The following is a 27,033-nucleotide window of genomic DNA, read 5'->3' on the forward strand; positions in this document are numbered from 1 at the left end:
AAACAGAAAACTAGATTTTACTTATACTAATTGCTGTATATTGATCGATCATGAAAAAGGTTAATTGTTCCGTTTATGTGAACCTGAAAATACTAGCTTTGTGCTCAGATCTTTTTCCTCGGTCAGGTGGAGATTGGATAAAAGAATGAAATAAGGGTCATGTGACATTATAGGGAGGTGAGGAGGGGGAAAATGCCATCTCCAACCTTCCATAACTTATATATCCAACCACCTTTCAACCAAAAAACAAGTACAAGTAAGTAGGCCAGTCAATTGAGACGTAAATACATGCACGGTACACAATCACCCACCCTTTAATTGCTTGAAGAAACCCACACACGTGAAGGAGACAGTCGTCAGTAACTATGTAGGGAAATTCTGTGTTTTTGCGCATGCCAGAACTTAGCATAGTGCTAGGCTAGCTTCAAACGGCATTTTTCGGCAAAATTTCCAGGGGTTAAATAAAACAATTTCATTTCATTAGTACAATGAAATCGATGACAAAAAGAGTTAACACATACATTACAATTTTATTAAGAGCAGAATTAAATAAAAACACAGACTTCCTTTAAGAAAATGCTAAGGCAGGCCTCTTCGCCCTATGTCTATGACTGATGTGCACAATTTATATAGTTTTATGTGTGCAGTTTGACATCTATGACATTACTTTTCACCATAGACAAGTGCTATGCATGTCACAATCAATCACGCAGCAATTCTCACACACCTTTCATTCGAACCCCAAAATTGTGCATACCAACACTGGGGGTTTATTTCCTGTTTGTCACCTGTACACTATGTAAATACCAAAGTTTCATCAGAAGAATACATCATGAGATTTTGCGTCATGGTTTTGAGTGGTTGCGGAGATTATCCACACCAACGCTAAGGAGGGTCTCAGGAAAGAAAGACAAAAATATGTGAAGGGGCCATTTCATGAAGATTTGCTGTTCTAGATCATTTCTGTGCTGAAGTCATTACTTAGTACCTTTACTGATACACAAAATGCTCCTGTAGAGTTATGAAGAAGATATCAAAAATTTCATCAGAGAGCACAAGCCATAAATTTTTTTGGTGATTTTTGCAGGCCAACTTTTCAAGTTTCAATCCACACCCACCCTTGCCACCCATGATGACAGATGACAGAAAACAGTTTTAATACCTAACTTTACCATTATAGTTTTTCAATTCAATTGATGTGAAGACACGTCCCAACTTTTGAAAACGACTATAGCAAATAGCATGACATAACCCCTTTAAAGGGAATTTGCAAGGAGAAGGTAAGGGTGCCAAGGCACAAACCTCTGCACAAGAGTATGGATATTTACTGACCAAAAAAATATTTACAATCCTCATACTTAAGTTGGAAGGGTTTGGATGTAGAGAACTTCTCCCTTGTAACTTTTAACTAAAGTCACTTTTTACCAGTCAGAGAAGTAAATACGAACCAGACATTTTTACACTATGATAAATAGTCTGACATTGTTTTCTTTTTATGAAAGTCCAGATGATTTCAATTAAATGTCTTCAGTTCGGCCATGTACATTAAGGACAGTTGGTTTAGCAGCTCCCCCAGACACACTTGGGCTGTCACCAACTGGGGGTCCAATAACTCCAGCTTGTCTAGCTTGATGAACCTACAAAAAATACGAATGAAAACACTAGAGAACCAAAAGTGTTACATTACAGAGTGTATTAAGATTTGCTGCCTCTGTGCCACATATGTATGTTTGGTGGAAGAGTAACACATGAAGTGGTGGCGAATGGTAAAATCCGAGACTCGCCGAGATCCTAGTTAGAAATCCGAGCCCGAGACTCTTTGGTAAAAAGTTTCAAGACTCAAAAAAAGTAAAAACAAACCATGCAAAAACGAGATTTTGAGACTTGTCAAAAACACTTCCGAGATTTCGAGATCCTGCCAAAATTTTCTGAGACCCATGTTTTTCGAGGTACCATTCGTGACCCCTACATGAACTCTGTTCAAGATGGACACTGTTAAGAGCAGTGCTAAAAAGTGTTCACAGAGTAGAGTGGTACTGAAAAATGCTGGAGGGGTTATAATTGGGGGCTTATTCGACAAGTAGCAGTTTACAGTATCCATCCTTTAGAGAGTCAAAAAAAAGGCCTGAGGAATGACAGGGACCAGCTCTAGGTATCCATTTAAGGCCAGTGAAAAGAGTTGAATACAGGGATTAGCACCTAAGAACAGTGGTAGGGTTAAGCACTCTATTATAAACGGTTAGCTTTCAACTTGAACAAGTTAACTGCAAAATGAGAATGCTCTAAGAGAACTCAACAAAATCTGGATTGGACTGGGCTTAATCAACACCTGTAACTAACCAGGTGACAAAAGATAAGAAATGCAGTTACACTGACAGGGTTTGATTAGATCCTATCGGCTCTGATCCAGATTTTGCAGCTTTTTTTAAGCTCATATATATACCTCACATAAGAATCTAGAAATAGCATCAAAATATCCATAACATTGCCAGGTTTCATTGTGAGTGCCATGATCAAAGCATTCCATTTTCTTTAAGCATGATCCTGATGCCTAGGAAAGAAACACAAACAAAACCATTCAAACCTAATGATATTAAGTACAAAATGAAAGCAAAGAGGCTATTTTTCTGGGCATAGAGTAAATCGTTGTTGCGCATACATGTTTGTACTTGACCATGCATCCTCCAATAATTTACCATGATTGTTTCGGTAAAAGTTCCAGGACTTTTAAAGCCATGGGGTCAACCATGGAAATGTACTCAAAGGCTTCTAAATTGGAAAAATTTGTTTAAACTTCTTATCTGGATTTGAAAAATGTTTGATAGCATTTTTTCCCCTCTGCTTAAAAAATCAACCTTTCTTTTAAAGTATCAAATTTCTGACAAGTTATGTAAAAATACTTGCAGAAATTTGACTTTGCATTGGAGAAAGTTTAAGGATTTCAAGATGCATGTGATGAGGATGAGAAAATTAAATTTCAATGACATTTTTAAGATGTACCTTGTATAAACTCGTCATCATTCTGGGAGGTATTAGTTGATCAGCCAATCCTGATAGAAACAGCGTTGGGACTCTTGCCTTGCGAATCTTCTTCAGAGAATCAAACTGTGTCACAGAACATGGTTAGTGTGATTTTTTCATGTATGGAATAAACCTACCAAAATAGCTTTTTGGTTTCTGTTATAAATCCTTAAATGTTATCACTGAAATAACACCTCTGGCCAAAACTTGAAAAGGCTCTGCACAAACGTATCAAAACAATTGACAGACAGACTATACGGGTGAATGCATGGAATAAGACCCTAAGTGATTTCTTGTCAAATGTCAAATTTTCCTTTTTATTATCATGGACAAACAATGAAATATCTAAGGAGAATCTAGCATTTTATCAAAAATACTTAAGGTGTTATTCCAGGCATCCTTCAACTTTTATGATCAGAAATAAAGAAAATCACATCCATGTTGTTTGATAGAGCTTCTTATGATCGAGAGTTGTCAAAAAATTTCAAACCTAGAATTGTTAGACAGTATCTTAAACATCCTAAACAGCGTCTCAACTCAGTGTTTCATCAGATATCCAGAAACCTTGCTGGTGGCACAGAAAAACTTAGCCATGCCTGGTGGGATATACCAGTATTAGTCAGTCACAAGAGCTAGTCACACATCAAGGGTTCAATTAAATATGGCTTGGGTGCTATTAGTTTTTGTGCACTATCATGGCTAAAACAAAGTGTTGAACAGAAGTTAACCAGACTAAAAAACTATCTCATTCTATAAACTATCAATAGAATAATTATTACAAGTAACCAAGGTTTACCTTATTTCTGAAGCAGAAGTAAGGTAGCTTGCTAAGTCCATTCATGACAAGTTGATTAGCCATGCTAGGGATGCTAGTGAAGGTGTTCTCTACGATCAGAGCAAATGCTTTGTCGAGATAAAGTTCATTTGATGCAAGAGAAATTGCCACTGCTCCACCCAAGGATCGTCCAAATATAACAATCTTGTTTGTGTCTATATCGGTGCGTGACATCAGATATGAAAATGCAGCTTCTGAGTCCAGCTCAAAACCTTCAATTAATCAACAATATATTTCTTAAGAATGAAGCACTGAAATTCGTCATATATGGATCAATGGTAAATTGATCAGTAATGGCAAAGAGATTTACAGTGTGTTGGGTTTTCCGCTCAGAAGTACACTGGGTTTTATCTCAATTTCCTATTCAACAATATTGAACATGTTAAAACACCTACTGTCCCAAAGTCAATGTTTAACACCCTCGCAACACTGCACAACTCAATATCAAAGATGTTTTTCAGTTAAGCTTGGATTCTATTGCTGAGAACGATCAAATGAGGGGGCGACCATTTGACTTTTGAAGTGGGGGAGGGTATGGGTGATTTCAGAAAAAACATCCTGCAGACTGATTTCAAGGGGAAAAAATTCTTGCAAGGGAATACCTGGCAAAAATAATCTTTCATGACATATAATGCTAGGTAAAAAAAATCCTACACCGCTGTATGTCAGGAAAAAAATCTTCCACAAACCAAATCGCCCTCACTGCCCCCCCCCCCCCCCCCCCCACCACTCCAGGCCACTGGCTTTTCACGCTTACACCTATCTTCAAGTTTAAGGAATGATCAATAAAAATAGGGTGAACCGATGTCGGTCCAGGTGAAATGCCATCAGCGAATCAACTTTTAGGTGAAAAGACCTGTTACCCATTAACCATTAGCCTCCCACGCAGGCGTTTTTGGGGGAGCTCGTATTTTATCCCTACCCACAAACGCCTGCTCAACCGAGGATAACATTCCTTTTCCATTGTTATATTCGCGTGGTAAGTGACCAATCAACGGTTTTTAAATAAAGTGTTGACAGGCTAAACACGACTCATAAGCTCGTGATAGTGTAAAAACATGACCCAGAACATGACCCTAGAGTTACCTTTTTCCTTCTTTTCTTTCCTTCGCTAAGCTAAGGTTATGCAGTGTACAGAGAATATATTCTAAAATCTGACTGAGTAAATCTTACTTTTGCTGCTTTGAGTCTAACATTTATAATTTAGAGGTCATGAAGGTTTCTCAAAGTTTAATGCAGATCGCGTAATTATCGGGTTACCTTGCGGTCAAGGTCAGCTTCCTGGAATTTGGAAAGTACAACGTGATTGGCTAAGCTTGGGAAAGGAATGCTGTCCTCGGTTCAGCAGGCGCTTGTGGGGAGGAATGAAATACCAGCTCCCCTAAAAACGCCTGCATAGGAGGCTAATTAACCATCTGCCGGTATTTGTTGATTAATTTTAATTAATCATTTAGTAAACTGTGGGCAAAACAAAGGTTATTTTGTGGTTAGGTCTTGGATGCTTTTACCTTGTTCACTAGGGGAGCCCTCGCTCTTTCCATAACCTCTGTACTCCACCAGAAAAACATTACAACCACAATAACTATACCAACTTCTTGCATTTGCTAATCTATGACCAATGTTCCCAGCATTGCCATGGAAAAACAACACAGTAGGAACAGAGCTCTGAAACTGAGGAGAATGTTTGAGAAACACAGCATTAATTTTCAGGCCATCTTGTGTCTTGAGGTACAAATTCTCAAATGGAAAGCCCAGAATTGCTGGATTTTGAACATAGACTCTTGATGTGACAGGCTGTTCTGGGAAGTAGAGAAGGGTGTCTTGATAATGATACAAAGCGCCAAATACGGCTGCAGTTAATAACAAGAAGCTAACGACTCCTCCATAAAGCCAGTAGAGAAGAAGCAACGTCAACATTGCCGCACTACAAAATCTCCAAAATCGAAGGACCACATGTAAGACAAGACGTCCAATGGTTTCAATTGTTTTGAATCCAGTGTGTTGAAGCGATTGCTTAGTTTTAGGCATTGCTTGATCCCCTTCAGACATCAGGAACAATAAGGTTAAGTGTTTGAACAATAAGCTTTTAAAATGCTAATATTTGCGAGTTACGTAGCTTTGTAGACTTGCAGGGAAATAAGACCAAATAAGCTTTATAATACTATTCCATAGATTTATAAGAAGACAGTTCCATTGATGCTCTACAGTTATACAGCTGCGAATAACTGAGACAACTACTAGGATAAAATCGGTAATCAACCGAAATATGGTAATAGTAGAACGAAACAGGAATAAAAATTCATAACTTCGAAGTCCAGTTTGGGCGCCATGTTTTTGCGACTCAGTGTGGCACTGGAACCCGGGAACCCAGGGTCATGTGTTGTGAAAAAGACTGGACACTAGTTTTAGATCACCAGGTTACCAAGAGCAACGCTGCAACATAAATAAGAGTTGGAGAAGATTTAGACAGCTCTTGGACAAAATTTGTTAGTTTTTTTCTTTATAATTAAAAACATGAACCCGCATGAAGAAGAGGAGGACGAAGGCCCATCTGTAGACTCCGCAATTGCCGAGGAACGTATAGCAGCCCGAAGAATACGAATACAGAGACGATTGGAAGCTGCGAAAAGGTTGCCTTGAGTTTATCTTATTTGTCCGTTAAACTTGTATTTTATGTGTATTACGTACCATTGTTAAGTTAGTTAATGTAATTTTAACGTCTAGAGAAGCAAGTGGGGAAGATGCCGCAAAAAAGAAGCCCGTGGACTCGGAAAAAGATGCACTCAAAAGTCGAAAACAAATGGAAGATAGCCGGCAGGTGACTGACATGAATAGTGTATTTATTTGTAATACTTTTATCGTTAAAATGACTCAAAAGACAAGGAAATCCTCATACTGATGAACATAAACATTTCATTAAGGCCCGGTTGAGATGCCACTCCACTCATGTGCATGTGCGGAGCCTAACTGATGAATTAAGTACGGCAAAAGAGCGGCGTCGGTCTGAATCAATTTGGTACGGCAGTTTTAGTTTGGTGCGGAAAAGCGTTAAGTTCCCCAGAGTTTGTTGAACTTTTGTCGAACTTAACGTAGGCTTGACACACGGTGCACCATCTGAATAAGATGTTGCACCAGTGTCGCTCCATGTCAAACTTATTCAGTTAGGTTCGGCACGCATAAAGTACGGCCTCTGAACCAGAACTGAGTGATTTTTTTAAGTACCAGGCATTTCTGGAGGAAAAGGAGTAAGAGTGAAGTGAACAGCCAAGAGAGAGAAACCTCTCCTCTTTCTTCCCTCCCCTACCTCCCCATCCCTCGTCTAAAATCTCCTCTCCCCTAAGCCCTAAGGGAGACCTCAATCGGCAACAAAATGAGTTGAGACACTTTGACCTAAATTGACTTTTTGACGTTTTCCGGACTTCAAAAAGGGAAAAGATAATGTTTCCTCTCCCATCCCCTCCATGCAATGTTGTGCCACTGTTCGAGCTACCTTTAGAAAACAAGAAACATTCCAACTTTGAATGGAGGGGACAGGGGAGGGGTGTGGATTCTTATGCTTCAGAAGTTACCCTATTTGAGTACAATGTCTCAACAATTTTGTCGCCAATTGCTGATACTCGGGCTACTGAGTGATTCGTGAGAGTATGTTAACGTATGTGATGACTTTTTCTTTGGAAAATGCTTTTTGTTGTAAGATCTAATGGTGATTTGATTTTAGTGCAGTTTTTATTTATCTCTCCCACAACTGAGGATTTGCTCCATCACAATGTGAGACTCTTAACAGCATTGTGACAAAATTTTTATAAACGTTTTTCAAAGCAACAATTTAAAGACTTATAAGCAGATGGTTTTAAGCGTAACTTTTGTCAGAGCTCTCACGAAAGGTTGGGGCCAAGGATTTCCCCAGCAAGTTTCAAAGGAAACAAGAGGAAAACAGAACAATAAGAACTTTTATTGCGGCTGTTTGATTTTTGATCCTGCCTGACTATTAAATTGCATATATCGAGCAACTAGAAATCTCAGTGACAGCTCTGTATCGCTTCTCCAACTCAGGTGAAGTCAATATTATTTGATTGTACTTGATTTGAAGGAGTGATACGGGTTTGAGCTGTTTCGTGCCAATGAAGCAATAGCAAAAAAGAAAATAAAGCTAAAAAATGTGTGAATTACCACAGCTAAATGGGTGATTCCAAAAACTATCCTTACCATACCACGGATGGCTTTTTGTAATTCCAAGGGCAGTGTTGGGGGGAGGGGGGTTGAACTTGAAATTCGAAGGTGTGGGGCAGGAGATACTTAGAATTGGAATTCGAAGGCATGAGGGATTACATCTGGAATTTCCACAGGGGACAGACAAGAGTGTATTCCTTGAAGATGCTTATTTTATGGCTTTAATCAGTTCGCAAATAAAGTGCAAACTGATGGCACTGGTGGGTGTTGGCACTTGTTTTGTCTCAGTGAGTTGAAACATGTGAAATGCAAATTCAAGCAAAAGTACTAAGACTTCTGACAGCATCAGTGAGTATTCAAAGAAGTTGGGTTATACAGGTAATTATTAGTTACATTATGATAATGGTTTTTTGACTTCCTGGTTGTAGCGTTTGGTCAAGCTCAAATCTGATGGCACAGAACTAGTGACCAATGTACATGTTGCAGCTGATGCAAGGGAATCTATGAGGAGATTGGAAGAGGAAGAACAACGGAGACAAAGGTTACTCGATTGTTTCACAAAAAATTATTTAGAATTGACCCCTGTGGTACAACTATTTTTATAACTTAACTTGCAACTCTATTAGACTTCATATATTTCTTCAGGAATTGATGATAGAAGCAATATTGTAATGATTTTTTGTTATTATTTTTTCCTTATTTTTAAGGAATGAGAAACTGGAAGCAGAGGCAAAATCTGCTACAGAAAAATTTGAGGAGGTAAGTTCTTGTTTTGTTTTAGTCTTTTTAGTCTTGTTACATAAAATGTTTTGTGTTTTTTTAAGTAGTTTCCTGAGGATTTCTAAACACAAGGTGGCAGTTGCCACTTTCACCTCTTTCGTCTCTAACTGAATTTTTGCACCCTCAGCTCTACAAACACATTATGAAGGTGCACTTATACATGTAGCTTGTTATTAGCCTTTATGTGCTGAATAATTATTTAAAAATGAATGTCTTTTTGATTCACTGATTTGTTAGAATTTTAGTTGTAAGGTTCCAAAAATCTGGTGATTGTGTGCTGTGTATTGCCATGCTGACTGTTTTACGTCATCTCCTGTTACCAGGTTACCAAAAAATGGGAATATGCTCTTTCTAAAGAAATACCACAGGACTTAAATGGAGTGAGTATCAATCACAATGAATTTAGCAACAGCAGAATTGCAGTATCTTGATTTGACCATTGAAAGGGCTAAGAGTGTAGAATGGTGTTTTTTTGATTGGTGCACTTATTCATACGTGTACCTTGTAGATGCTGGTGGAACAAAAAGGTGCGTGCGATAGCATGATAGATGAAAAGAACAAGCTCATCCATGATTTCCAGCAGGTTTGTGAGCTTGTTTCTAATTTATTAGTTATCCATTTAAATAATAATATTGTTGATAAAGTTGGTTACAACCTGTAGGCTATAAAAAACTTTATTGAGACTTGATTCATAAAGAAATGTCACTGATCAAAAATGGAGCCTTGAAAAAAATACTACACAGTTCCACTTCTCCTTTGTAAGATACTCTGTTTAGGGAAGCAAGGGCAAAAATGCATCCCTTCCAACAGCATATCACTATATAATACAGTGGCGGATCCAGGGGAGGGGCCCAGCCCCCCCCCCCCTCCCCCATTTTAGACCAAACTGAGGCCCAAAGGGCCAAAAAATTTTTTTTTGGAGATCAGCCCCTGCTCCCTCATCTAAGGGTCTGGATGACCGCCCCCCCTCCTTATCTCAAGGTCTGGATCTGGCACTGTAATAATACAAGCTATAAAGTCTGTGCCCCACTCCCAACCCAAGAGTTAAATATATCCTTAAAGTAAAAATTCTCTTATATTGTTATACATTTTTTCTAGGAACTCAAGTCCAAAGATGACCAGTATGTTAAAGACTTAAAGAAGGCTGTAAGTTTTATTCTTTAAAACACCAAGAAAAAAATTGTGGTTTCCTTGTTTGTTTCTCTAAGAGCACTGTAAGTACATATAATTTATCTTACTGGGAATAAATGCATGGTGAATCACCCATGATGTAAAGATTTGGAATAAGGTTTAAGAAATGATCCTTCCTTCGATATATACAATGTAGGCCTGGAAGAAATTTTCAATGACGGAAGACTGATTGGCAAGGCAAAGACTGTTCAAGCCTCAAGAAGTGTTTTCAGTGATTTTTCTTTCTCCCAAACTATTATCACAATGGGGGTCATTTCTTTATTCATGGTTCATACAATCTTGAAAAGGTCTTGAATTGTGGTAGTTGTCTTGAAAAGTCCTTGAATTTGGTTAAGGTCCTTGAAAAGTACTTGATTTCTTTATTAGGTCTTGAAAAGTCCTTGAAATTCACTACCTTGTCTATGCCAGGCATCCCTTTTCTTAAAAATTAGATTATTTTGCTGAGGAAAATCTGGCTCATCCTTTGTGTAAGAGCCTAAATGTATAGAACCTACATGAAACATATTTGTGCTTGAACAATATTTTGTTTCTGTTTCTTTACTGTTGTTGCTGTTGTTGTTGCCTTGTTTCTTCTCTGTTTCAAATGCTATGTCTGTACCTCAGATGCAACTGCAAGTCAAACCTGGTCATTTTGCAAAGTGTTGTTGCAGAAAGCAGCACTAAATAATGTGATCAACCACACTGTCGCTGAAAAAGTTAAAGTCATAAATAACTCCATGATGTTTTTTAGCCAATAAGGTGTTCCAAAGGGGGATAAAGAATGCCGATTTTTTGAATAAACCTTTGTCCTTGAAAACTGTAACTTGTCCTTGAAAAGTCCTTGAAATTTGTTTGTCTGAAGTTGTACGAACCATGTTATTTGATTTCATATCCAAGGCTATCATGTACCTGATTTTCTATTGCATTACCATGTACCGCACCTTGCTTCACAGTGTTACAAACATTTCCACGTAGTGTTCATCACTTTGCAGGATAATACATGTATCTCCATTAGCTTTCAGCTTGTCGCTTTCAAACTTAGCACATCTATCGATAAAAGTGCCCTTGCTAGCGCTGTATTGATTGATTTTGGGTAATTTAATTTGTCCTTGTCAAAAAAATTTCTTTTATAGGCTCAACTGCAATTTCTCTGATCAATGTATAGATCACTGTAGGGGTGATTACTTTTTCATTTCATTGTTGCAGTGTTCATTTATTAATTTTGTGCTTGTTAATCAGGCTGAAGATGTTGACCTCATGGTAGAGAGGATGGAGGAACAGATGAAACAGCTAACAAAAGCTTATAGGGAAGAACTAACACAGACTGAGGTTTGTTTTTAACAGATTTGACCATCAATATACCATCAGTAAGAAAAATTTAAACCTAGGAATAAGAAAAAAAAGTATAAAAAACGGTAGGCTTCAAATGAAAAAGAAAATACTGGGTATGGTATACACTTAAAAAGGGTTAATAAAAGAATAATTTTTCTTAGGCTACTGCATACCTACATTATAATTAACTGTAGTCTCATTGTAACTGACTGGTGTCATGAACAGAATTGTTATGGCTTGGTAGAAACAAAGTTATTGGAAATGGTTTTATTCAAAGAAGGCATTTTAAATTGCAGAAAGCATTTGTTACTGAGAGGGCTGAATTGATTGATAACAACAGAAAGAAATGGGATACTTCCATGCTGCAGAGACGCGACAAAGAGGTACTGGTTGAGAGTTCTTATACATTTCCTTTCACTCCCGTGCTGGTTGGCAATCACTCCAATCCGGCCATGAGCCTCTATACAGTCATCTGGGCTGCACCTGTCACACTGTATTAATGGTAAAAATTCATAGGGGCTGGATTGCAAGGAAGAGGTTTGCCCGAGAATGCAGACGTATAGTATTTCCAGTCTTCATTTTTTTCCCCCCTCAACAACACTTTATTACCTATATACTTCAATTTTTCTTCGCCCAAAAAGTAACGTCTGTGACCCCTGAGCTGCAAAACAATTTTGGTGTACTATTGATTCACCACTTTTTTAGTTTTAGTTATGATGAGTTAAAAATGCGAGTATGAGTGCATCAATTGTCATATTATTTTCCTTTCACTGTAGCAATATTATTATTTTATGTCACGTCATACTACATTAACAAGAGGTGAAGCCAATTTAGGCACAAATCTTATCCATAGCTTTAGAACCATTGCTTTTAAACAAAGAAAGCAGTACTCACCATCACAGGAAATCTTGTTGTAGTCATGAAATTCACGTTCCACAGGCCCGGTACTCTTTTGAAAAATTTCGTCAAAATCCAAGACACGCCATTGTCCAAGGTTTGCAACTGGCTGCTGACCTATTCGTTGCTTTGTATAATATTGTAGGTAGAATATATGGAGTCACGCCGTAAAAGAGTTGAAGATCATGAAAATCAGTTGCAGACTTTGAGGGTTCAAGATGCAGAGGAGTACAACATGGTGAAGATCAAACTGGAGACGGATGTACAGGTGGGTCTCCTGTGTTTGCCATTTAAATCTCCATCACAATGAATGTTTATGTTTTTGTACAAAATAGAAGTAGCGGTTACCTTGTATCCCGTAGGTTTAATTTTGGGAGGTTCTCAACAATTTAATTTATTTAATAAAGCTCAACCTTGCTGTCCATTCCTTACTGTCCTTTCCATTTAAGTATTTTGTGGGTACACTTGTCAAGTAATGATCCATATTATAGAAAGCTGTTTTTTCCATCAGTGACACAGGCAGCCTGGAAGAAACAAATCTGAGTACCGGTGGGAGGGGGGCACAGGACCTTCTGGTTACTACTAGACTAACTGCCCCTGAGTCTCCAAGGATGGATGCTCTACCACAGAGCTACAGGAGACTCATGGAAGCTAAGGCCACTAAGCTAGGTTCCTGTGACAAACATCTTGCGTATACTGCTAGGACTGGAATGGCCATATGTATTTTATATACACAATGATATAAAGCAATATTATGGTGAATTTAAAGGGTGGTGAATGCATGGGAAATTTGTTTTTTAGTTGGTGTCACAGGCAGTTCAAAAGAAAAACAGTTTTGTTCAATAGATTTAGACTACTCAGGAGTGAAGGTGAGTTTTATTTTCCTTCTTGGTGTTTAGATTTTGGAGCAGCAGCTTCAGCAGATGAAAGCCACATACCAGCTGAACCAAGAAAAACTTGAATACAACTTTCAGGTCAGTCAAATGATGTAAAACCTGTTTCTCATTATAAGCTGTTCTGATGTTAAGGAAAATGCTGTTTATTGGCTTAAAGAGTGTGATCTAATTTAATTTGGTTGAATAGCGTTAACTGTCATTCTGCCTTCCAATTCTGATCTGTGAGTCCAAAGTGTACATGTTGTAGTTCAATTTGCACTTTGGTACTACAACATACACATGTACTGCTGTCAAAAAATGGTATGCTACTCCACCTTAGGAGTTCCCGATCTGGCATTATCTTTCACTCGTATCTTGCAGTCTTTTCCAACTACTAACTGACTTTAATACTGGTAGTTGATACTTGACTTAGCTTGCTGCTAGCCTACAATCATGTCACATTTTAAAATAGCAGAGCTCAATAACAAAAAATGAATTAAGGCTTGTCCAGGACCAATTTGCTCGCTTGTTTTTGCAAATGATTTAGTTGGAGCCTTGCCCATCATGGGCAAGTGAGCTTTAAGAGTAGTAATGCCCAGTAAGAAAATCTACAAGTCTTAAGTCTGTCTATCACAACTCTCCTCTGCAGTCATTTACTGGGTTGTCATGCAACAACACCAAAAATGGCTGCCTAGGGGACTACAGACTACCGTACAGGAAAGTCTGCTAGTTTTTTGGGACGCAAACTCTCTAGAATGTTAATCTTCAAGAGTACATTATAATCAAAAGTTGAGGAAATCTTCGTCTTACGTGGCTGTAACAAGCCTGAATTTGGTCAGCGGTCAGCGAGCATGATGGCCGCGTTTTTTGTTGTCATTTTTCCTTTACTTTTTTATTAATAATCTTAAGTCCTTTGTTATACATAACTTTAAGGGGCACAATATTAGTTTATCTAGATGTGCCCCTCTCCTCTCCTTCCAATATACAATGTAATTCAATTTGAGTGTTGTATTTCTGTTTTACGCGTTTTTTTCCATTGTAAATCTTTATCTGTTACTATATTATTTTTCTCAGTTATATTTACATAACTATGTATCAGCTAGGAATTGGAGGAATAAATAAATAAAATAAATAAATAAAAATAAATAAAATTCAGCTGTGAATTGGAGACAGACACTGACAACATCTTTGCAATTTACATAGCCTGTTCCAGGCGTTCAGATAGTAGAGCGCCGGAAAAAATTGAGGGGGAAATAGGAAAAGGGGAGGCTCAGGGTGCTCAAAGTTAAGAATTTTTTTTACAGGCGTTCCCTTGCTCTCGCCCAATTCTCCCCTCCTTTTTTTCTCCCCTTTTACGATTTAACTCGGTCCCCACCATTTGACTGCCGCACTCTTCTATCTGAACGCCTGGAACAAGGTAGAATTTACACTGCACAATGGCCCTTAACTAAAAGGTCAGGCCCACATAATCAAGTTCACTCACAGTCATTTCTAAAAAAATTATTTGACTTGTTTTAGGTCCTGAAGAAACGAGATGAAGAAAACACGATAACAAAGTCACAGCAGAAGCGGAAGATCACTAGGTCTCCATTCTTTAATAATATTAGAATATTACACTCTGTCCTGACCCTCTGTGCACTCTGTATCTGATAGTTAAAGTTATTAGACGATCTTCCATCAAATCATCAATTGTTATAATAAATTTTGTGGTTTTTCTTTCAGGCTCCAGGATGTGCTTAATAACTTAAAACAGAAATTAGCCAAGCAAGAAAAGCAATATAGGTAAAATTGTGAAACAACTTGTCAGTGGTTTTTGGGAAAGTATAATTTAAACTTGGGTTTAAGAAGGCTAAGTGTCTGTTCATTGGCTTTTTGGTAGGGAAGACAACCAAGCTCTTACAGATGATTACAAGAGAATTACTGAGCAGTTTAGAGAACTTCAGAAAAAGTCGAGGTGGGAAAAATATTCTCCGCTAACGTTTATAATTTTGGGTTTCTATGAGCAATACTCTTTCCCTATTTGTGGAATAAAGGACAGTACCACTATTTGACCTTCCTTTTCAGACATTTCCAAACGACAGATCAAAAGAAGTTCCACGACATCTGGGCCATGAATGAGGAGCAAGTCAGGGAACTGGTACACAGTGTTTTAGAGGAGGATAGAATTATACATGAGCAACAGCTGGGGTTGCCGTGGGAAGCCCCGGATCTGTAAGTACTATCTAATGGCCTGTGTCTCATTTTCACTACATTCCATCGATGTCATCAATTGCAGCAAAATCACCTATTTAAGTTCCGTGACTTGTAAGTTAAGGCCAGCTTTTTATCTGTTTGGATGTCTTAGGGGAACTTTGGTCGTCTTGGAAGGTGTAGGTGGCTTTTTCTTCTAATTCGAAACTGTTAGTTACCCTGATGGGTCTAATCGAAGTCCGATGACATGGAGTCGCCGTGCTTTTATAAAATTTTAAGGGAAGTTTTGTCTCCATACCGAAAGCAAATGCAAAGAAAAATCGCAATATTTTGGGAATAAAATGTGGAAAACTCAACTTCCGCAAAATCGTAGGAAAGTTAGTAGATAAGCTCCGATCAGTTTAAACGGATGTAGCCTCCCGCGCAGGCGTTTTTAGGGAAGTCGTATTGCTTCAGTCCCCTCCCCACAGCGGAGGCAACTGAAAAGTCAATTAGTTCGCGTAATTTTGCGTGGAAACTTCAGGAAATATTGGGTGTCATTGGAGGTGATGCTTTTCTTTCTACACTCCCTTTCCCTTCCCTTTCAAACGCCTGCCACGCAGACTACAGTCAAAAAATTTGGTTAAACTTCATTGTGGGTCTTTCTGCGAGAAAGTCAAATTTAATCTTTGAATGTTTGTGCAAGATCTTCAACCAAATTGCTTGAGCAAGTGCTAAGTAATATAACTCGGCCAATTTTACCTGGATCAGCCCAGTGGTAATGTCAACTTTTGAGTTACTTCCACCTCGCTAAGACTGCTTAGTGTCTGCTTTGATAATGCTGCTTGTTTTTCGGTGATGTAGTACTTCTTTTACAGAGATTTTATGAACAGGCCAGTGGAGTCAACTGCTGGACCCAAAAGGAAACAAATGTCAGCTACTCAGATGGCGCATGAGATCATGTCAGGAGGTTAGATGATATCAGCTCTTATTGACCTGTTGCTAGAGATACCAGCTCTTATTAACCTGTTGCGAGTGATACTAGCTCTTATTGACCTGTTGTACAGCACTCCAACAGTTTTGCTTTTATACTTGTATGTGTGTTTTATCGCGCTATTTTACCTCTCGCCACTTAAATTTTGACTTTTGATAGCATTGACGAAACTAGCCGTTGAAGAAGCGAATAAAATGCTGCATGGTTTGTTCGATTTGGTTGTAGAAATCTCGGATTTTGAATTGGCCATAAATTTTTATGGGTTTGTACACACATCGAAAGCAGGAAATTTTGCAATTTATCACCAACTCTGTAGGACCATTTGCGGTTTTTGCCTCTTTTTAAGTAACGAAACTTTTAATACACGTTAATTTTCATTGCTACCCCCAAGATCGCGTAGGTGACCCTTTACTGCTCCTTTTATAATTGTTATTCTAACATCTACTTGCAGTCGGAAACTCAGGTCACATCAGTATTGATATTATAGGTCTATTTTACTCTCACTTTAACTCTCCAAAAATCCGGCAGTTTAATTTCGTACGTTTTATTTGGGACGGACAATATTTGGACTTGATTTTGGGCAAAATAATAAATACCTTTCTCAGATACTATAGATAGGTTTTGTAAGCGTGCAGTCGAACATGGCTATACTGCTAAGTTCACTCCTATAACTGATTTGATACGACAAATGGATTTGGATTTTTGGAACAAGGTGACCACTGACAATCACTGTTTAAATGATCTTCTCCCCATGAAGCGTTCGCGGAAACTAAGAGACAGGAGTCATGATTAGTATAAGTTTTGCCGCTTGTTAGGACTGAAAGGTTCAAGCAATCAGTTTTATTAATAGATGTCGTTTTATTGTTATTTAGCTTTTCAGTTTACATCTTGTATTTTAGTATACATTATTCTGATATAAATTTTTAAACTCGCACGTATGCTTGTGGGTGTTATTTTGCAATAAAGACTTCATCATCATCATTATCAACAACATCAACATCATCATCATCATCATCATCATCATCATCATCATCATCATCAACATCATCATCATCATCATCATCATCAACATCAACATCATCATCATCATCAACATCATTATCAACAACATCAACATCATCATCATCATCAACATCATCATCATCATCAACATCATCATCATCATCATCATCAACATCAACATCATCATCATCATCAACATCATTATCAACAACATCAACATCATCATCATCATCAACATCATCAACATCATCATCATCATCAACATCATCATCAACATCATCATCATCATCAACATCATCATCATCATCAACATCAACATCATCATCATCATCAACATCATTATCAACAACATCAACATCATCATCATCATCAACATCATCATCAACATCATCATCATCATCAACATCATCATCATCATCATCATCGTTGTACACAGCCATCGTTGTGTTAACTAGAGTGAGCGTATGATGTAAAATGGTTTGACAAACATTTTAATTTTACTTTTCCACTTGACATGTTTGTGTTATAGCTGGAACAGATGAAGGAGAGGATGATCTAGAACAAGGCTCAGGCGTTAGAGAATTTCAACAAGATGGACAGATCGGTCAGGGAAAAAGGTTGTCATCCAAAACGATCAAGGCTATACTAGAGCTGATCTGCGATGAGGCAGTGAGTATATACGCACAGAATCCACAAGTGGGGTGAGGGACATCGCCCCACCCTCCCTGGTGGAGCTAAGTTTTCTGAAACTGCTGTCATTCCCTCATTCTTCCCTAGAACGGACACCTAGAGTTGGTCCCTGTAGTTTTTCAGCCATTTTCTTTGATTTGCTACAAGGCAGACAAAAACCTAAAACGGTCACCTAGAAAGGGTCCTTCACGTTTTTCGGTCATTTCCTTCGATTCTCTGTAAGGCAAACCCCACCTTTATACGGACACATGGAGTCGGCCCGTACCTTTTTTCAGCCATTTTCTTTGATTTTCTACTATGCTGGTCAGCCAACGGGTGTCCGTCTTAAAAAGAACTTACGTAGTTACGCACCATTCAATCGGGTATGTCTTCTTGAGCCGTTCAGTCATGAAACAGGGTATTTATGATCGTGTGAGGGGGTTTCTTTGAATTTCTTAGCATGTCCTAAACCCATGTTAAGAATAAGACTGCCTGTTAATCGCGCCGTGTAAGGGAATCCAAGACAGTCTTGGATTCTGGATTCCACGCCCTGGATTCCGGATTCCAGCTACTGGATTCCAGATTTCACAAGCCAACATTTTCTGGGTTCCGGAATTCGTATTCCCTCACACGGGGTGACGTTTAAAGACGCTAGTTTTCCGTGCACAGATAATTAATTATCAGGAGCATGTTCCTGAAAAGTCTTCTTTGGAAAAACCTTCGCACGCCACCCCTCCCCTCCCCCCGAAAAGTACCGCTTAGCAGCTTCCGGATGCAAAATTTTAAAGGTCATTCCACCGAAAAATAGGAAAGGACTGCACAGTAAAACGCGAAGAACATAAGTATGAGGGCTTAAAATACTGTTTAATACTGTCATTCTTTTTACAGGGATTTCTTGTGGAGTCCAAACTAACCAAACTTCTTGCACCTCTTGAAAGAGATGAGCAGTCGCTAATGAAGCTTGACGCCATCTTTGCGGTAAGAAAGTTGTTACGGAGTCTGGAATTTTTAGATTCTTCTGCCAGACCCACGACCCACCCACACACCCCCAATATACAATTTCTCATTCATTATGGTGTTATGCGCTCAACATGTTGTGTCAAAGTTGAATGGCATGGTAGCACACTGTGTTGTAGCCTTCATTTTTTTCATACTGTTTTGCATGTTTTATATATATATATATATATATATATATATATATATATATATATATATATATATTGTTCTTTTATATATTGTTATTGCGAGTGGCGAAGCCGTGAGAAGCGGAAAGGACGGTTTTCATTTTTCTTGCAGACTCCTCTTTTTTGTCTCGCGGGTTCACTCATTTGCAACACTCGCCAAATAAAACTGCCAGCCACGCAAGCTAAATTTCACCAGGAGCCCCTAACCATACATTTGGGCCTCTGACTTAAGGGAAAATTTTGGGTTGGGAGATGGATAGGTATGTAGTTTTCCAGAATCTTATAGTGACCCTTCCTGTCTAATGAAGGCCATGGGTGTAGATACAGAGGACGACATCTATCTACTGTCCAGCTACTTCCTAAACAGAGTTCCCGGGCTTGTGGACGGAGAGCAGGCGGCGCAAGGAGCCGAGAAAGATGTGAAGAAGGAAGACGTGGAAGGAGAGAAAGGAAGTTTGGAGGAAAAAGCTGTCGGGATGGATGAGGCAGAGAAGAAAGATGACGAAGGTTCTGTTGTTTACAGCGTAGATGACAAAGCCAGTGATTCATCATCAGTCAAAGCTCATTTGTCAGGTAACGTGTCCACGGATTTCCTTTAACATTGGAGAGCTTTAACCAACAACGACGGCGACGGCGACGGCGACGGCGACGGCAACGGCGACGAAAACGTCACTTAAAAAGTAAATTCGCCCTGCTTCAAAATTCTTCGCTCTTATTCCATCTCCCTCAATTCGTCAAATGTTGGCAAATTTTTCTGGAGTTCAATTCAGAAAGACTGTCTGAAAGTTCAGAAAAAAGGAAAAGAAAGTCACGTCACGTCCTCCACAAAACGTGAAATTAGCCATTTTACGCCGTACTCGTGCAGCAACGGCAAAGAAATGTACCAAAAAGCTTGATGCACGTACAAGGATGTTGTTTAGCTAGTCTCAGTAAACCAATTGCTTTTTCGACGTTCTCGTTTCCGTCACCGTCGTCGTTGCTTAAGCCCCCTATTAAGCGACAGTGCCGGGAACCTGCCTCGTACCCAGACGTCTCTCTCTCTCTCTCGATGAAAATTTGGGCGCAAGGGAAGGTGGGAAGTAGTAGCCTCTCTTCCTTCTCCTTCCCATTGTCCCTTGCGTTTCGTTACCAGTCACTTGAGTTTCCCACTCGCCTCCGAGTGAAATTCGAAGGGCCTGAGGAGGAGGAGACAGAATTAGAATTGGGAAATTAAGTAGCGCAGAAATAACTTGAATTCCCAGCATATGGAAATGTTAGCAACGAGGTTACAGATAAAAGCCATTCAGTGGTATAAAAAGAGTCATTGAAGTCACTGACCTTCATTTGCTTGATGAATCAAATTCTGAATGAAATTATTTTAATTCAGGATCTGATTTAACAGGACAATTTAGCATTTATTACAATGTTTTGAAAAGCTACGAGGAAGCAATAAATTGTAAAGTAGACGATTATAACACTGAACTACATTAGCTTGATGAATCAGATTCTGAAAGAAATTTTTTTCAATTCAGCATCTGATTTGCTAGAAAATTTAGCATTTATTACAATATTTTGAAAACCAACGAGGTTACAAGGTAACAAGCCTTTTCACAAACTAGCCTACATTAGCCTGATAAATAAGATTCTGAAGGCAAATTATTTCGATTCAGAATCTGATTCAGCAAGTAAATTTAGCATTTATTACAATATTTTGATAAGGTACGAGGAAGCAATCAATTGTGAAGTTGACGACTATAACTAGCCTGTTCACAAACTTGGCTTTTTTTGTTGCCGTTGTTGTTTTGCGTTTTCTACCTTTTCAGCAAAATACAAAAATATAAAGATTATTTTGCGCACAGGCTAGATTGAGTGACTCCCTATTTTCCGTGGACTCGAACTCTGTCAGGCCACCGTTGAGCACCGTTTAAAAAATGTTTGGGATTCGGCATAACAGACAATGTTCTAAAACTGCCTCCTTTCATTTTGTCAAAGTAAGTTCTATGTGGTATGTGGTGAAATATACGTTACCAAACTGCATCGGACGTTTTTGGTTGCACGCGAGTACTATCATCCACTCAGGTTATGGTCAGAGTTGAAGAGGGCGTTTTTTTTACAGCCCTATTCTGTCCTGGGCTGCATAGCTAGCGGGATTGTTATGCGCGGGGTAGTTTAATCACAGTCCCCTATTTTTCCGTAAGATCGTCGAGATCGAGCGCTTTGCGTTATGGGCGGCCATCTTGGATGAGTGTCAAATTTACTTAATGGAGACGGTTAAACCCCGATGCTCGCCCCCTCGGTACATGTGAAAGATGGCTTCCAAAACAGGTAAGCTCTTGATCCTGACGATTTTACGAAAAAATGGGGAACTGTGAACAGTCTATGCTCGGGGATAATTTCTTACGAGTTAACTTGATCCCAATCTTCTCGCGGCTCCGCCGCCAAAACAGTACAACGCTCAGAAGTTAATCTGCACTCCTCTAAACCGCCAACTTCTCAGGCTATATACCCACCGACTGATGGCATTTGCCAAATAAGGCTGTTGGCCAGAACCTCTTTAGAGCCTCTAATTTGATAGGTTCTTGTTGGCCCGAAGCTCTGTTGTTTCAGAGTTGGGGTTCATTGTTAGTTTTGTTTTGGTTAGGGCTATTTATTGTTTTCTAAACCAATCCTGTGAGCCGTTCTTAGAGCTTCCGGCCCACCCAAATAAGGCAATACACTATACTTTATGTACGCTTACATGGAAAATAAAACGCCTGCACTACAGGCTAATACATCTGGTGGTTTTAAGGTATGTTGAAATGTTTCTACACCACTTTCTGGGTCTGTTCCGTGAAGTAAAATAAGAATGTTTTATTTTCTTAATTCTTTTACAGAAATGACACAACTTATTCACCCGAACGAAGTTGTTAAATCATTAAGGCAATTTGTGCAAGAAAACCGCCAGCCCCAAAAGTAAGTGTCGTTATTTCAGTTGGACAAAATCCTAATTTTTCCACTTTGAAAAACACAGATTCGTCACCGCATCTTTTTTGTTTTCTTTCAAGGGAGACTAAGCGTCAAAGTATAAAGCTTGGGACTGAAGTTGGAAGAATTACAACGTACGTATACCTTTATTCTTGATTTGGCTATTATAATAATGATGGTGATGATAATAATAATTTATTTATTTATTTATTTTATTTTATTTTTAAAATATATACCCTATGTACATTCTTCTTGTGTACGAAAGAGAATTGTCGTAAAATGACTATCTAAAAACTACTAATAACAATTATAAAAAGCATCAAAAAGTTAATAAAAAAATAAAACTATCTAAAAATAATTCAAACTGATAAATAAATTCAAACTGATAATAATAATAATAATAATAATAATAATAATAATAACAATAATAATAATAATAATCTACTAAAAAATCCAATAATATCAAGGTTATTTATTTTATTTTATTATTTTTGCCACGCAAAATAATTACAGTAAGTATCGGGAAAAGCATATCAAATAGATTAACAGCTGGGAAGTTGACTGTGGCAGGGAAATCTCCGAGAAGCCAACGAGATTATAAGAAATAGAGATTTCCCCTCACCGGCAATTTAAATCCTTAACCTTAGTTTGCATAATATCTAGGCGGCATTTTAGTGTTGCTCATTTCGTGACATTTTAAAATGAGAAATGAACTTGTTTAAATCATTCTGATTATTTCTACAGACTTGACGAAAGCTTTTGGCTAAAGATGTCCTCGGTAATCGACGTGAAGAAAGAGCGAGTATGGACAGCTTTGCTAGATGGGTTTGAGAAATATCTGGCAGTGTTAACAGAAAGGGCATCACTGATACAAGAAACAGATGCCCTCAGACAACAGGTGAGGACAGTGGTATAATCCAAAATTCGTAAAATAATGCAAAAATAACAACGTAATAGCCTCCCACGCAGACGTTCTTAGGGGTTCGTTACACGTTCCTGCCCCACTGGGGCAGGAACGCGTGACGAATCCCGAAGAACGTCTGCGGGGGAGGCTAAAAACGTAATGGAGGCGTGTATGGCCGAACGATCGTAACACCTCGAATTCCGGATCTAGAGGTCCGGGGTTCAAGCCTCGCCCGTCGCGTTGTTTCCTTCGACAAGAAACTTTACCCCACTTTGTCTCTGTTCACCCAGGGCCCGGTTCCTGGAAAGCAGATTAGTGCTAATCCAGGATTCTATTCTTTTTTTTGTCTTTACCTTGCTTCCTTTTTAAGTTTCAATCCATGTCCATCCTTGCCATGCGTTGTAACAAACGACAGGAAGCAGTTTCAATACCTGAATAAATTCTTAAATAACAAAACGCGACCATTATTTTTGAAATTCAGTTTATGCGAAAGACACGTTTTAGGGTGGAAGGATAGCAAATAGCGTGTCACGCAACACTCCTGTCCCTCGCTTGTGGGGAGGAGCGTTGCGTGACGACACTAAAAACGGCTGTGTAGCAGACTAGACATAGCCTCGTTAACAAATGTTTTCCTTTTTGTTCCTTCAGAACGCTGAGCTAAGGATGTTACTCCATCAGTATGTGAACTCTAGGGTAAGCAGTACTGAGCATTATCCTAGTATCGTCTTAGTTTTTATAGTCAAACCTCTGCACAACAGCCACCTTGGGGACAAAAGAAAGTGGCCGTTGTGGAGAGGTGGCCGTTATGGGGAGGTAGGAGTGTTTTGTGACCAGTTAGGACTTTTTTTGTCAGTCGCTGAAAACACTGGCCGTTGTTAAGAGGTTATTCTGCCGTTGTAGAGAGGTTTAAACTTAGTAGAGTCAACAAATAGACTGTCCGCCAGGACAAAAAGAAGTGGACGTTGAAGAGAGGTGGCCATTAGCGGAGGTTTGACTGTAAAAAATCACATTTCAGTAATTTTTGACGTTTACATGTTTTTAAAGCCTAGCGACTCCACGCGCAAACCTTAGCCAACATATGTGTTTCCAAGAAGTTGCTTGTTTCCGTTGTGGATTCGGTTATCGCCGAGTTAAATTCTAAATTCTAAACCAGAAGAGCTCCTCTGCCCCTAAACTGGCCTTAGTTTATGTGGGCGTCTTGTCCAAGGCATATCCTCAACATTCATTAGACGCCCTCTTTGGGGGAAAAACGACAGCAATATTAGATCCGGATATGAGGAACATGTTTTTTTACTTGACGTAGTTTTCTCTAAAACAAAAAGCGATTTTCCTTGAGGAGCAAATAGACGGCTTTACTTGAGCGCCATTATCTAAGGCTAAACCAATCACACACGTTTCCTTAGCTGTTCTTAAATCCCACTCACACCCACTCACACTTACATTGGTTACGTCTGTTGTGTTTTCTTTATTTCAAGCATTAGTCTTACCAATGGAAAATTGCTATGCCAAACTGTAAGCAGCTAAGTCACTATGATGGAAGTGACTAGATTTGTATTACTACTTTTAGGTAAACCAAGAACTGGAGATACCTCCAACAAGAATACTTCAAGCAGAACTCTCAAAGGAACATGAATGAATGAACGCTACATGACGTGTCGTTTTTCTGTAGAGATGTATCATATTTATTAAATCCGAAATCGTTGCTTTTTGAGGATAAGGCGTCTTGTTTCCTCTTTGCTTTTTTCGCATATCGCATTTGTCCTTTGGTACTGAAATTGCACAACGCAAGCGAGAGTCACTGCAGCCGTGTAAATTCTTAAACCAACGCGTGCTGGACACGTTTCACCGCTCGAGGACATCGAAAGATTAGAGAAACCACACACTGAAAAGCGACATTGATAAAATCAATAAATACAATACTGAGAAACAGTCCCGCCTTCGACCGCCATGTTTTTGCTCCTTCTCAAAAACCGTTGATCTTTTGTTTTTGGCGTAATGCGCATGATCAGTACTCAAATCGGCTGGCAAGACCCATGATGATCCCTTTGCAACCTTTGAGAATATCGTTTGGATTCATTTAAGAGTATGTATGGGAAGTAGCTCCCCCCACCCCCCCTGTATACAGCTGTTTTAAGCGCACGCGACATTCTCGAAAGGTAATATGGGATATGTTCAATACACTGTTGCCGACATTGCAGCTGTCGAACTTACTTTTATTGCTTTCCTTCAGCACTCGCAAACATACAAATTTCTTTGAAAAACGGTGAACTCAAAACCACCCGCAATACCTTTCGGAATTGTCGCGTGCAATTTTTTCGACAATTTTTCTCGAAATAGCTGTATTCACTTTTAGTAAGAAAGAAATATGGAGCATCTGATTTTGCAGTTCGGTAAGACTAGTAAACATACTTTATTATGCAAGTCATTAGTTCCATGTATATCAAGGTAAAAGGGAATGTATACCCCAAGCTATCCCCTGATTGGTTTTGCATCAGTATTTAAACCACTTTTGCGTTAAACAGCCCCTCATTCGCAGTCAGTAAAGAGTAAGAGAGTCCGCCATATTTCACGGCCCAGTTCCCCCCCCCCCTTCCGGCCTCCCGAGAGATCTGTGTTCGCTCTCCTTCAAAAGACACTCCGTGTCGTTCCTTGTCTACGCCGGGGTGTCCTTAATCCACAACAATGATATGCAGGAATAATATAGTACTTTTCGCCGTGTTTAAATTATACATGAGCGCTAAGACTTCGTCCACACTTAAGGTTGATTTCCAGTGTCGCGTAATTTTTACGTGCGTACGTGAGTAAAATTTTCGTTCGCAAATAAAATAGAGGCAATGTAAGCGTAAAAAGTTGAACCGCGCTCAACTTCTCGTTTAAACTCAGCACTTTTTATCCTTCCTCTATTTTATTTTACGTGATTAGAATTTACGTGGGTTAACGTGCGTAGCCGAAAAAGCGTCAGTGGAAATAAACTTTTCAAGTGTGGGGCCGTTTGTAAACGCTTATAGTTTTGCGTGTTTTTGTCTAGTTTCGACACCAAAGCGATAATTGAGGTTTTCGAGGGCGTTCTCCAAACTAGAGTCCCCAAAATTGGGATGAGGCTATGTGGAGGGGCAAAACCGAAGGTTTTGGAAACGCCACATTATAGCCACTCATAAATGATATGTTTACAAGCTAGTGAATCGTGAGAATAGACGGAAGTATCGCTTGCGCTACTAAAGCGAGCACACTAGTGTCGTAAATGATCCCCACACCGCAAATGATTTAGAAAATGGACCGCAAATAATCCCGAGAGGAAAATTGGAATGGCTTGGACTAGTGTTACTGTATCATCGTATAAAGTGGTTACCATAACAACAAGTATTTTAAAAACTAAATAAATTGGCCTCACAAATAATGGAAAATAATAATGAAAAAACATTTTTAGCCGCGAAAGTCTCTGAAACCAGAAATTACTTATCGGACCCATCCGAGAATAGCCTAAAAGCATATCGCTAGACACGTGTTTCGGTGTGTAGACGGTACAAAACGATAAGAAAACATTACCATGGATGCGGAGCTTTCGATACCCTTTTTTTGTTTGACAGCAAAACAAGGAGTCTTAATGAAAACCCATTAAATGTGGGCAAGGAACCTAAAGGACAGGTGCTAAAGGCATTATTTGTTATTTGAAGCAATTAAGACCAATTAAAATGAAGTAAAACTCGTCGAAATATCCCTAAAAACAAAACAGCTGGTAATTGAACAAAGCGATTCACAAAGTAGCGCAAAACAAAACATTAAAACCGCCGCAAGGCTACGCTACAATTAGTCATTTAATAGAAAAACCTGTTAATTTGTTATGTCGACTTTAAGACATTCAGGCTGAATTAAACTGGAGGCTGTCGAATATACAAACACATGTTTTTTCGAAAAGTATTTGAACTCGATATGTTTACTCCGTCGTGAGCTTTCTACTTGATTCCTTTAGCAATTGCCTTGTGAGCTGTTGTTGTAACGTTATGTTTTGTCTGCTGTAGATAAAGTGAAGAAACCATAACTCATGAATTTTGTTTGCTGCGAGGATCTGTAAAAACGGCCTTCTTTCA

General features: G+C 38.9%; 2 protein-coding genes across 3 annotated transcripts; one reads left to right on the plus strand and one right to left on the minus strand.

Annotated features, from left to right (window-relative positions):
• Window positions 1-142: 142 nt before the first annotated feature.
• Window positions 143-6,195, minus strand: LOC140946796 (protein ABHD13-like). Its single transcript, XM_073395906.1, has 5 exons — window positions 5,365-6,195; window positions 3,818-4,068; window positions 3,001-3,105; window positions 2,444-2,551; window positions 143-1,637 (listed from the first exon to the last, which is right to left on the minus strand). Exons 1-5 carry the CDS (start codon window positions 5,903-5,905, stop codon window positions 1,518-1,520), a joined length of 1,125 nt encoding a protein of 374 aa, XP_073252007.1. The 5' UTR covers window positions 5,906-6,195; the 3' UTR covers window positions 143-1,517.
• Window positions 6,196-6,288: 93 nt separating this feature from the next.
• Window positions 6,289-24,664, plus strand: LOC140946417 (dynein regulatory complex protein 1-like). 2 transcript variants are annotated; one of them, XM_073395531.1, is made up of 24 exons: window positions 6,289-6,486; window positions 6,581-6,674; window positions 8,455-8,567; window positions 8,734-8,785; window positions 9,130-9,186; window positions 9,315-9,389; window positions 9,905-9,952; window positions 11,216-11,305; window positions 11,605-11,691; window positions 12,351-12,473; window positions 13,105-13,179; window positions 14,599-14,663; window positions 14,803-14,862; window positions 14,960-15,034; window positions 15,145-15,291; window positions 16,128-16,219; window positions 17,775-17,914; window positions 18,803-18,892; window positions 19,407-19,671; window positions 21,951-22,029; window positions 22,122-22,175; window positions 22,786-22,939; window positions 23,594-23,638; window positions 24,513-24,664. In XM_073395531.1, exons 1-24 carry the CDS (start codon window positions 6,371-6,373, stop codon window positions 24,579-24,581), a joined length of 2,265 nt encoding a protein of 754 aa, XP_073251632.1. In that variant the 5' UTR covers window positions 6,289-6,370; the 3' UTR covers window positions 24,582-24,664. The 2 variants fall into 2 exon arrangements, with proteins under 2 accessions (XP_073251632.1, XP_073251633.1); XM_073395532.1 differs by lacking the exon at window positions 6,581-6,674 and having other exon boundaries at window positions 6,347-6,486.
• Window positions 24,665-27,033: the final 2,369 nt, after the last annotated feature.

Source organism: Porites lutea, chromosome 8, assembly GCF_958299795.1.
Source record: "Porites lutea chromosome 8, jaPorLute2.1, whole genome shotgun sequence".
Taxonomy (NCBI): domain Eukaryota; kingdom Metazoa; phylum Cnidaria; class Anthozoa; order Scleractinia; family Poritidae; genus Porites; species Porites lutea.

Bases quoted from the DNA above. Each gene is read 5' to 3' on its own strand.
- LOC140946796 (XM_073395906.1), bottom strand. From the start codon at position 5,905: ATGTCTGAAGGGGATCAAGCAATGCCTAAAACTAAGCAATCGCTTCAA. The intron at 4,069-5,364 runs GTAAAAGCATCC...GATTAATTGAAG, and splicing joins GGGCTCCCCTAGTGAACAAG to GTTTTGAGCTGGACTCAGAA. The intron at 3,106-3,817 runs GTAAACCTTGGT...TCTGTGACACAG, and splicing joins ACTTCTGCTTCAGAAATAAG to TTTGATTCTCTGAAGAAGAT.
- LOC140946417 (XM_073395531.1), top strand. From the start codon at position 6,371: ATGAACCCGCATGAAGAAGAGGAGGACGAAGGCCCATCTGTAGACTCC. The intron at 17,915-18,802 runs GTGAGTATATAC...TTCTTTTTACAG, and splicing joins AGCTGATCTGCGATGAGGCA to GGATTTCTTGTGGAGTCCAA. The intron at 23,639-24,512 runs GTAAGCAGTACT...TACTACTTTTAG, and splicing joins ATCAGTATGTGAACTCTAGG to GTAAACCAAGAACTGGAGAT.